Consider the following 11,530-nt stretch of genomic DNA (forward strand, 5'->3'; position numbering starts at 1 on the left):
AGAAACATAGTGAGGGATGACCAGGTGGAATGGTGTTCTGTTGTATATGATGGATGAGGTTAGATTTTCCATTGAAATATATTCTCTCATTAAGTTTCTCCAGTGTGCGATGTGTGTGTTATTCCTTGATTTCCAGTTCATGAGGATAGTTTTCTTGGCGATAGTTAGGGCCACAAGGAGTAATTTGCGGTTTGTTTTACTCAGATGTATTGTTGAGATGTCTCCTAGTAAGCACAGTGAAGGGTTCTATATGGTCATCTACACATACATGTATATACACATATATGGTACATGCAGTACATATGTCCTCATATTAATGAGTATCAGTTAGATCCTCTTTGGGCTTGTTTTCCTCTACTTATTCTGAAAGAGTTGAGATCATTATTTTCACTATGAGATCTCATTCGATGATGCATTCATGAAGCCTACTGCCAGCAGGTAGAGACATATAATCTGATTCATTGGGGTGATGACACACTTCAAATTAGGCGATACATTTCCCAACACTTACGCATTTAACTTGTCTGTCATCTTTTGCCATGCATCTTGTCTCGCCCTGGCAGAGGTGGCGGTGTTTGATTGACATCCTCATATAGGGTCATGATCAACTCCTGCTCGTCAGCGGAGAAAAAAGTGGCTCTTTCGCTGCGTGAATTTTCCATTATACCGTTAGATCATGGTTTCGGTGATCGACGCTTCCCCCTTTTGAAGTGGGACGAGCAGGCGCAATCATCCTGATCCCGATCGTCTGGTTCGAATTAACGAGACAGTTAGAGAGCGGATCAGCCCTGCAGGAACCGAGATAGCCTGACATCAATCATCTCGTTAATGTACGCTGGCTAACAGGACATTTGATCGACTTTGCTGAACCACTTACGTGGCACGGGGCCCTGTTCTACAGCCGTGGGCCTTAAAAGGTGTAAGCTGAACACAAAAATATATCAAAATCAATGGATGTTCAAATGAATAAACCCACGGATAAACATTTTTTTCCCAAAGTTTATTTGATGACAATATACAAGAACATCTTGAGCACGGAGACCCTCCCTGGTTGTCCGGGCTCACTGTGGAGAGAGAACAGCAGAATTAATACCAGAGCACATTTAAATCTTACAAACACAAATAAACAATCTGAACAACAAATGTTAACTATGTTTGGGCAAAACAAACAGTTTTAAGCCCAACATCATAGTTGGAAGCTTTGTAAAACATGACTGGAGTAAGACATTTTCAGGAAACATTTCTGTGGCGATTCACACACGGGCAGGCTTTTAGCTCAACTGACCCACTCAACACACTACAAAACTAAGATCCACATGCTACACTCAAGCTCTGCCTCTATTAACTAGAGATGTGAAGCATTATCAAAGCACTTCGTCTCTGTGTAAATGTAAGGCAGTGTGCAAAGCCTAATGGGTATGCCCATTATCGTGGTACAAAGGACCGGGGGAGAGGGAAAAGCCTATTAGCAGGGAGTTTGAAACGGGGGTGGGGGGCGCACTGAAGGAAAAGTCGAGGGGAAGGAAGGTAAGGTGCATCATGCATGCACAGCTCAGGTCTTTCAGCTTTTGATGTGCAACACAATGGCACACCATGCTTGTTCAGCTTCTATACCTGCACACTGACACTTCACTTCTGCAAAAGAAATCCACGGGATGCAAAATCGAGAGCAAAAGACGGAACAAAATAATGTCAACGTGCTGAAAATAAAAACATGGAATAGAAAAGATCTCTGAATGGAACCAAGCCAATGGAAACCATTGTAGACATGGCTGGACGGTGCCAATATTTAAAGAGCCAGTTTGTGCCGTAGCTATGACAGTCCAGCTGTTTACAGTGCAGCTGTGTTGTAATTCAGAGATCTATTCTATGTGACTTGTGCTATAGAGGGAACAAGAGTATTTAGGGTTCTATTGAAACAAAAACTACACCAGGAGGTTTCACAGACACGATGTTTTAAGTGATTTCCTCTTTAGGCTGTGGGATCTCCTAACAGTGTCGTTGGCTTCTCTAGAACACTACTAGATTCCAGGTCAAGCTAGTAATTGGTATAAGGAGAAGGATGAGCCAGGTAAGTATTGATAAGTGGGTCAAATCCTTTACATCTGATGCATCATGTACATCCAGGGATAAAGCACTAAGGCTTTGGCTCTCAGGTGGGTAGGTGAGGGTGTAAAGGTAGGAAACTCCGGGATCATCTACGTACTACAGTTGGTCTGTTTATTACCTTCTACAGTTCCCACAGAACATTTGATACGATTGAAAAGATGGAAAAGAAAATTCAAAATAGTAAAAGTTGTGAGCAAAAAATAGCAGGAATGGTTAAGAATAGTTGCAATGAAAGTCAAGAAATAAATCAAGCGCCCTGAATTGAATTATGTCTTATTTGACAACAAATACATCATATTTCCTTACGGCATACTATCACAGGAACACGGTAAGCCCATTGTGTTAACAGAGCCAATAGGAGACGACACATGTTTAGTGACTGCTCATTTGGGAGAAAGTATCTAAAAACGGTCACAATACCTTTTTGCCAGCAGCGCCCACACTGGCCTTCTTGGTGCCTCGTACTTTCTTCATTCTATTCTTGCGTTCCTTGCGCTGTTTCCTGGAGGTCTTCTTTTTCTCATAGAGACCGTGCTGAGGAACACAAATAAACACGCGTTTCATTTGACTTCATACTTCAGCAAATCATAACCTACTGATGTTAAAAATATCAATGACAATGATCACATGACTTGGTAGCAGCCATGTGTAACAATGCATGTGTACTCAAAAGCTGAATGAAGTGCTTTAAAATATTCAGGGGTCTACATTGGGCCTGGGCTGATTAGCTTTTAATAAAAATATTTACAAAAGATGACCTGCCTCCAAATGACTGGGCTGTTCCCACATCGATGTGGGATGTTAATTATGGAGAAGCAACTTGCATTTAATCGTATAACTTTTCATACCATCAGGAGCCTATATGTTATTTTTATTTATATATATATATATATATATTTAGGGAATGACCACTCAGAGGTGAGTGAAAAGCCTCTGCAATACAGAACGTTTAAGACAATTCGGCTGCATGCTGTTGAATTACGTGTAAGAAAAGTTGAAAAGGCGATGCCTTCTGCAGTCAAACACCATCGTCTATCAAAGAGTTCACACAGACACAATGGTTCAAGACTCACTCTGGCCAGTCTGTGTTTGGGCTCGTTCTTCTTTGCGTAGTCTAGCGAGTCGTACACCATCGCAAAGCCTGTTGTCTTGCCGCCACCGAACTGAGTCCTGAAGCCGAATACGAACACGACATCGGGGGTGGTCTTGTACATCTTGGCGAGTTTCTCCCTGATTTCAGTCTTGGGGACCGTGGCCTTGCCGGGATGCAGGACATCGACGACCTGCAGAGAGAGAGACAGGCAGTGAATACATGACTGTTATCCCCAAAGACTCATCTCATGGTGGCATCAGCACAAGTAACACTGCAGAGGTGTTTCAAAACACTTACCATTTGCTTTCTCTGAAGCAGCCGGTTCGTCATGAACTTGCGGGTCCTGACTGTCACTGTGTCATTCTGAAGGAGGGAGAAAGCAGAAGATGATGCACACTAATGAACAATATTTCAACAACTCATTTCCGGCCTGAAACCACTGATCTCAACACTAAAAAACAGGCCCAGCATTAATTTGCAGCATACCTCACCAGGATCAGTACATGCTGTCACATATTTTAGCTTCAGTTGACAAACTAGCTAATATAGCTAACTAAGCAGGACACGTATGTTTCCACGGCCTCAATGCAGCCCTGTCTCTAAAATAACCATGTGCCAGTTGATAAAGCTGAGCAATACTACCGCAGTTCAATTTCCCTGTTCATGTAACATGAGGGCCATGGCTACCAGTGTAGTGTATGCTAACGTTGTTAGCTGGGAGCTAGGACTTCACGTCCATTTATTGACAACCATTACATGTCTAAATACTCCTTTGAGCATCAGTGTAGTTTAACGAGAATTCATGGGGAATACAAATGAAAGTAAACACAAAGAGGAAAGTATATAAACCATCCCAAAGGAGGTAAATACAGTGTGTGTATAGCGTCCTGACGAACAACTGGGTTAGCATTTGGATGGTGCCGCTGAATTTCCTCTCAGCTAGCGTCAAACCTCATCAATATCGAGCTTATACTATAGCGTACACTCAAACCATCACTTATAGGGAATGGAATGTGTTCAGGTGGACGGATGGCCTCGATGATCAACGGATTATACTTTATATTCTACCACCAGACTCACCATCTTGACGCCGGGCTCGCTCAGGGACGTAGAAAAGGAGGAAGGACCAGCAGGCGACCGGATTAATGCCTGCACAGAAATGAGTGGGCACGTACTTGCCTTGCCTGACGTAAAAACATAGTCTAAGAACTCGGTGAAAATGTTTTATTGTTTTTCTTTCAGCAAACGTAATATAGAGCTAGTACATGATATAGTCTTTATCATACATTACAAAGAATTAACCTATTCGCGTTCGCGTATTTAGGCAAAGCCTGATGTTTTTTCTCCGCCACCAAAACAATACTTTTTATTTCTGTATGAATGAACATTGAGGTAAAAACACAAGCTGTGCCGTTTAGATGTGTAAATTGTAAAAGTGTAAAGTACTGTGGATAAACTGACATGTAGGAAAACGTCACCTGTGGTTCCTCTTTAGTCCGCTGGACGTAAGTAATGTGCGTCTGAATATTAAAGTTAGTGCCATTCAGTTCAGAGGATGAGGAAAGCAAGATGTCAATAACCACATTATTCATTGTTAAGGTAACTAATGATAACAACAAACACGTTGTAATTATGAAAATGTACATAATAACATAACATAATAATTATTATTATTATATAATTAACATAATAATTGTAAGTGTACAATTGTGTACGAACCTGTTAAAGGGGCCCAGGGTCAGAATTGGATGTTGGACCCCCATCTTCACCTACCCCCCTCTGTACACTGTGTATGTACCCTGTCGCCTTTATGTTTCCATGGAGTAGAGTACATTGCACATAGCAGACTATGCATGCCAGCTTTTTAATTTACCCGTACACCCAGAAACCAACTAGAAGTGCTACGAGACAGTTGATTTTGTACTGCAGTGGTGTAAATTCATGCAATTAATCAAAGAACATCACATGTAGTTCACTGCTCCCCATACAGTTAGTTGTCCAAATGAAGTCCCATGAATAGAAAAATTAATCGAAGTGTGTGCGAAAAGGTTTTATTTTTAGTTTGTTAAGGAGTACTTTTGATGTGACATTTCAGATGTGGAAAGAAGGCTCCGCTCTGTTGCACAGCATGAGTCCGTGTTACTGAGGCAACCTACTGAGAAATATTGTGGTAAAAATATACAGAAGAGATTCCTGCTCCGTATTGAAACATTGTAAGAATATTGACCTTTACTTAGTCATGTTAAAACGATTCTATCCGTGTTTTTGTCACATTAGAAATAGCTAAAACCACACCAAACAGATCATTAAAAACACAACATCTAATTTTTTTGGTTACGGAACTTTATTGATCTTGCAGCAACAGAGTTCACTGGCATTGGAGTTTCATTTAAAATAAAGTTATACTTAAAATAAGAGCGGAAAGTTACAGTAAGTTTTGTTTCAAATCTCCTTCAACACACAATGTTAAGCCCTCATTGTCGAAACCAAACTGATTTGAAATAAATCTGCAATCTGAATTATGATGTTGTTCTACAAAGTTTTACTGCCAAAAATATTCAATGCAAATTGGGTTCAAGCAACCCCTGAATGTATTTGTCACCAAACATGGCCAGAATTAAATACAAAGCCAAAAAGAAAAAAAGAAAACCTTTGATAGACATCATTTCAGCCGTTGCACTCCTGGTGATTTGTCCAAGTAAAGAACTGCTACTTGGACACGGTACAATTAACAGACATGACTATGATGTAACACAAACAAACTAATTATTTGGACTAAATGAGTATGTGGCATTCTTTAAACCATCGCTGTCTGAACTTCAGACTCCCAAAATGAAATGTGTGCCGCCATCCAACTTCACAGCTGCTTGCGGAAGGAAATATTCTAATAATAATTTTAAAAAAAAACATGAAACATGTTTTGCCAAATTGCCAAGAACAATGTTACCTGTTCAATGTTCCAGTGAAAAAATAAACATCTGTTGGAAAGTACAAATTGATGACTTGGAACCTAATTGTAGTTTCTGCATTTGATGTAAAGTAAGGCATGGACAGACAGGACACATGGAAGGAATAATGTTGAGGACACTGGGGACAGATCTGTGCTGTAGATGATCAAGCCTGATGCAAACAATGTCTTCTGGTTCTTTGACACTTCATTCAAAGGCTTCACAGTGCTGACACCCAAACAAATACCCCCGATGCTAAGAAACTAAATAAAAAAATAACATGCATATAAAACATCTGGATATTTTGTGTTTCAAAAATCTAGCTTTTCACCCCAAAAATTGCCATTGTGATATCAACCATTTCCACATTAATCTAAATGTGTATCTGGTCTAGATATTCAAAAAGAACACCTGCCAGATGTTGCAGAGTAAAACCTCCTTTCTCAGAACGATCAAATTGTGAACAAAAAGCTTCTGCAAAGCTGGAGACAAAGTGTATTGACTTTTCTCAGCAGGAGGAATGTGCACAAACAATACTAGCAAGGTCACATTCGTGATGATTGAATGGCTTCATATTCTTTTACTGTTCTGAAAGTTAATTCACCACAAAATCACTGCCTAAAATTCATTTAAAAAGTTTTTGGAAACTCGCAGAGGCTTGTGTTGGTTGGAAATTGAAGTATTAGAATGGCATCTTCACCTAATTGCTAAATAAAAACAAGAGCAGCATCCCTTTGCATACCATCACAGGAAGCTTATCAGACCAAACAACCGGTAATAGATTGTGGAGCTTTTCAAATAGTTCAGAAAACCAAAAATCACTTAAATAGCATGCTTACAAGGGCCTTCAAAATGAAACCAAAGACTGCGATGAATATCAAAGATTTTGACTGATTCTAAGGCCAGTGCTTCCCCTCCCAATTAACGTGGGATATTCTCAGTTGTATCGTGTGCTCTGTTAAAGATCCCGACTCACAGAAAGCTGGAAGATGAGCACTGCAATCTGCTAATTGGACAAAGTGTCTGGCTACAGAATATTCAGGCCGGCTCCCTCATTGTGTGGTTTGTATGTATGATACACTGAATCCCCATGGTTTACACACATTATAGTCAGCAGCGAGACAGAGAGCTAAAGAAGATGGCTGCCATGAGGGCTCACAATATTGGTTTCTACAAGCCAAGCCACTGGCACACGGGATGCCAGGTCATTTGCTTTTGCGGTTCCAGTTGGTTAGATGTCCATTTCAAACTGAGCATCATCACCTTGAAAGCAAAACAGAAGACAACACGGTGTTGAGGCATGACTGGAACAGGGCTGGGTTGTTTAATTATCACGGTGGTTATTAAAAAGGTGCACTGCGTGATGCCTGGTCACATGTTTGAGAAGAAGACTGGTGGCCGTGCCAACACAGCACTCCCTGTTACATAAGTTGGTCCATGCTGTGACTCTTACCGGTTGTGGGCTTGCCATCATGGTTGTTGATGTGGTTGTTGGCTTCATTCTTCTTGTTCTCTCTCAGGACATTTTGGCTGGTCACCCCAGGGATGACAGGCAGGTGAGCTGGATGAGTCTGGGCGATGGGAGAATTACGCCGGTCCAGTAGGAACTTACGATCATAGATGATCCGGGTTCCTGCAACAAAACACATGTAAGTTCCAGTTACTCATCAAAACGCTGGCCTTCATCCAGAGGGCCCGGATTGAAGCCACCTTGTCTAAAACGTCTACATTTCTTACAATTAGTCTTCAGTTAAACACCTCTGCCAGTTCCAGTCAGGTGCAGGGTTTTGACAATAAAAAACAAGTCATAAATAATGTCAAAAGTCCCTCTATCATGTAATGTACATTTGCTTTCTGAATGATGCTTTGCTGGCATCACAGCACTCTTGTTTATTTATCGTTCCCCCATCAATCAGATTCACGAACCTTTTTCACAGCAGACAAAAAGAAAAGTAACTAAAGTAATAACGATGGCTCAGTTATAGCAGTTATTGTAATGCAATACAGCAATTATTTGTATCAGTAACACCTGTGTATGACTGGTCAAAATGTTTGCTGTGACCAAAGGCCGTTTAACTCTGGTTTCACTTCACACTTTTCTCTGGTTAGGCCCCCCCCCCCCCTGCAATTGCTCCGTGAGCCAAGTTTAGTAACCACTGCTTTAGAAAATACTCATTAATAGTGTCAACAAAATGTGTATTTAAATTGAACATATATGGGCAAATATTTTCATAATCACAGAGTTGACATATTCTATACACTGCAATGAATCATAGAAGTTACAGATAAATGATTTGCTTTAAGCTGTTGGTTGTCACATAGGTGTCAAACATTTCCTTCGTCTTAACAGCACGATGCATTTAACAGAATCTCTGCGCTGCAAACCGGCCAATCAGACAGCCGCGAGAGAGCCCAGGGGGCGGGGCTTAGCTTTGTTTTTGTTTTGATCGTGATGACAAGCCAGCCTGCAGGCCACGGTGACATAACAGTTACAGGTTTGGTGAGAGTGCAAACCGACGATCATCATCCTCTGTTTCCTCCGTGAATAGAAACTCGGTGTTGATCATCTTACCTCCGGGAGTGGTGGAGAATAAAGTGCCTCCAGGGGTGGTACAGTAGTCATGAGGTAGCTGCGTTGTGTCGTTGATCAACACCGTCCTGCTCGGGATGGCCCTGCACTCGCTAAGCTGACGACTGGTCGACATTTTTCAGCGCCGTTGAGGTGACAAATCCAGCAGCTACAAGAAGTATTGCAGGTGTTTGTTTTCCCGACGGACAGCGGAAACCCGGGGGCCGTTTCCCACTCTCTGGTCTTCCTAGAAAGCTTTCTTGTCTCTCCTGACGTCCTCCCAGCCGTCAGCACCGTCCGCTCCCTCAGCAAAGGCAGGAAGCGCGACGAGCAGCGGGCGGATGTGACGTTAGAAGCGTGGAGCATCAGCCTACTTTGTATTCCTTGATTAAAAACATGTCTTTTTTTTTTTTTATCTCTCCGTGTTTTCGTTTAGAAATCATGCAGGCTGGTAGGAACTGTGACACGGTTGTCAGATTTCTCCCTACCTCAACCCCATTATTCATAAAACTTTCACAATAAAACTGACCTCATCTGAATATTCTTCTCATCCAGGAGCATAAATCATTGGAAAATCCTCGTATAATCATACTATTTTAATTCCCTAATGCTAATAATAAGCAGTGGTGGAACAACTAAGTACATTTCCTCAACTCATGCAGCCTAGGCTGCTTTAAGAACATATTTGAGGTACTTGTAGGACAACTTTCCATCTTTTTATCTTCATTATTGTGGGAAATATTGTGCAGGCTATTTTTATTTCAACATAATTATTGGAAATCTTAAGTTACTAGATACTTACTTACTTACTAACTACCAAACAGTATATAGCCTACAGTATATAGCCTTAGCTGATTAATCATATAGCCTTACATATAGCCTTAGCTGATTAATCAATTCGACAAATAGAAAATGCACTGGCTATTTTGATAACGGTTTGTAATGCAAAGATGCCAAACATTTCATAGTTCAAGCCTCAAATATGAGTATTATCTTTTTCCAGTATCATTATTTTAGAATTTTTTTTGAAGTTTGGAGAAAAAGTTGGACTGTTGGTGAGACAGAACAAGTATTGTGGAGGTGTCACTTTGGGTTCCAGGTAATTGGGATGCTATATCTCACTATTTTCATAATTTGATCAAACCGAACAATCAATCCAATATTGGAAACAATAATTAGCAGATTTGTCCATAATATAAATAGTTATTAGTTGCAGTATACAGAATAATTAAAAAATGATCACTGATACAACAGTTAAATCCTGATTTTACATTGATGCATAGTGAATGAATGAATGAATGAATGAATTTTATTTATATAGCGCTTTTCACAGACAGTACTATCACAAAGTGCTTAACAGAGCAGACATTTAAAAGCATAAAAAACACAATGTGACCCTAGGGTCAATAAATTATCTACACAGAGTGAATAAAAAATGTTAAAGAATAAAATAAAAATAAAATAAAAATGTAAAACATATTTTAAGAGCAGGTCTAGGACATGGGTTTACTTTTACACAAACGCCAGCCTAAACAGGTGGGTTTTTAGCTGGCTTTTAAAAGTATCCACAGTATCTGCGAGGCGCAGAGTTGCAGGCAGAGCATTCCAGAGCCTCGGGGCCACTGCCTCAAAGGCTCGGTCACCACGGGTCTTAAATCGTGTGCGTGGGACTGACAGAAGACCCAGAGCGTTCGACCTGAGAGTGCGGGCGGCTGAATAGGGGCGAAGTAGATCAGCTACATAAGCCGGAGCCTGACCGTGAAGTGCTCTGTAAGTGATGGTGAGAATTTTGAAGTGTATCCGAGATGCTACAGGAAGCCAGTGGAGAGATCGGAGTACGGGGGTGATGTGAGACCGTCGGTTTGTCCTGGTGAGTAATCTGGCGGCAGCATTTTGGATGACCTGCAGACGGTTAAGAGCAGATACACTGAGTGATGTGTTAATTAGTGGTTACTGGGGCCATTTTTTCTGCAATAGTTATTTACTTTTAATATATGGGTACATTGTCCTGATTATACTTACACACTTTTATTTTAGTAACATACTGTCAATGCATGTTCGAGGCTGCATTCAAGTGCGTCTCGTAATCTTTCCACAGTCAGAGACCGTCAAACACACACACACACACACACACTTTTGAGAAGATGGAAAGTGACATTTTACAACAACAATTATGATCAATAATTATAATATGTATTTACGAGAGAATTTATTTTCCAAACTGAAACTACTGTTTCAAATCTACTTTGAACTTCAATTCGACCAGACTAATCGAGATTGCTTGCGGCATATTTCTTTGCGGATTAAATATGCAGACAATTTTGCCATCTGTATATAAAGACATGGAATACCAGGACTGCTCTGCTTTTTGTTTTTCGTCAGTTCACGAATTCTCCCAACATGCACTTAGACTTTTCTGCACCCGATAATTATAAGTGTCTCTGATGCAGATGCACAAGCCATAAGTCATGTGAGATCATAACCTCAGCAGCTGGTTATAATAAAATAACTAAAAGCGAACAGACAAGATGTATTGACTCAGGACATACATGTTGTAATTATTCAAAGCTTCAGTGTTTAGATATATTCAACCCTCTGAACCGCGAAAGATTGAAATATTGAAAAGCATGTTTTCTAAAAACAATCGCCAAAACCAGGGGCGGGCTGGGGGGAAAAAGTGGCCCGGGAGTTTACTGTCAGACCAGCCCGTACGCGTTGCCCACTCAATACACGGCGCGTTGCCCACTCAATGCATCGCACGTATCGACCAGTCAGTGGCCTACTTGGAAAAATACCGATACACTTAACATT

The 11,530-nt window shown here is 40.8% G+C and overlaps 2 protein-coding genes across 3 annotated transcripts; both read right to left on the reverse strand.

Moving 5' to 3' along the window:
- Positions 1 to 981: 981 nt before the first annotated feature.
- Positions 982 to 4,360, reverse strand: rps24 (ribosomal protein S24). Of its 2 annotated transcripts, none has more exons than XM_079280380.1 (5): positions 4,283 to 4,360; positions 3,500 to 3,565; positions 3,183 to 3,392; positions 2,530 to 2,643; positions 982 to 1,064 (listed from the first exon to the last, which is right to left on the reverse strand). In XM_079280380.1, the coding sequence occupies exons 1-5, from the start codon at positions 4,283 to 4,285 to the stop codon at positions 1,062 to 1,064; spliced, it is 396 nt and encodes a 131-aa protein (XP_079136506.1). In that variant the 5' UTR covers positions 4,286 to 4,360; the 3' UTR covers positions 982 to 1,061. The 2 variants fall into 2 exon arrangements, with proteins under 2 accessions (XP_079136506.1, XP_079136505.1); XM_079280379.1 differs by having other exon boundaries at positions 982 to 1,635.
- A 1,141-nt stretch (positions 4,361 to 5,501) lies between these two features.
- On the reverse strand, positions 5,502 to 9,029 carry eif4ebp2 (eukaryotic translation initiation factor 4E binding protein 2). The gene is made up of 3 exons (XM_079280491.1): positions 8,723 to 9,029; positions 7,604 to 7,783; positions 5,502 to 7,413 (listed from the first exon to the last, which is right to left on the reverse strand). The coding sequence occupies exons 1-3, from the start codon at positions 8,853 to 8,855 to the stop codon at positions 7,382 to 7,384; spliced, it is 345 nt and encodes a 114-aa protein (XP_079136617.1). The 5' UTR covers positions 8,856 to 9,029; the 3' UTR covers positions 5,502 to 7,381.
- Between the last annotated feature and the right edge of the window lie 2,501 nt (positions 9,030 to 11,530).

Source organism: Melanostigma gelatinosum (assembly GCF_949748355.1).
Source record: "Melanostigma gelatinosum genome assembly, chromosome: 12".
NCBI lineage: Eukaryota > Metazoa > Chordata > Actinopteri > Perciformes > Zoarcidae > Melanostigma > Melanostigma gelatinosum.

What these genes read in the sequence shown, in the direction of transcription:
- rps24 (XM_079280379.1), bottom strand. An exon ending in TGCTTCAGAGAAAGCAAATG is followed by an intron (nt 3,393 to 3,499) that starts GTAAGTGTTTTG and finishes CTCTCTCTGCAG; the next exon opens with GTCGTCGATGTCCTGCATCC. An exon ending in CCAAACACAGACTGGCCAGA is followed by an intron (nt 2,644 to 3,182) that starts GTGAGTCTTGAA and finishes TGTGTTCCTCAG; the next exon opens with CACGGTCTCTATGAGAAAAA.
- eif4ebp2 (XM_079280491.1), bottom strand. Translation starts at nt 8,855, where the DNA reads ATGTCGACCAGTCGTCAGCTTAGCGAGTGCAGGGCCATCCCGAGCAGG. An exon ending in ATTCTCCACCACTCCCGGAG is followed by an intron (nt 7,784 to 8,722) that starts GTAAGATGATCA and finishes GTTTTGTTGCAG; the next exon opens with GAACCCGGATCATCTATGAT. An exon ending in TGATGGCAAGCCCACAACCG is followed by an intron (nt 7,414 to 7,603) that starts GTAAGAGTCACA and finishes TTTGCTTTCAAG; the next exon opens with GTGATGATGCTCAGTTTGAA.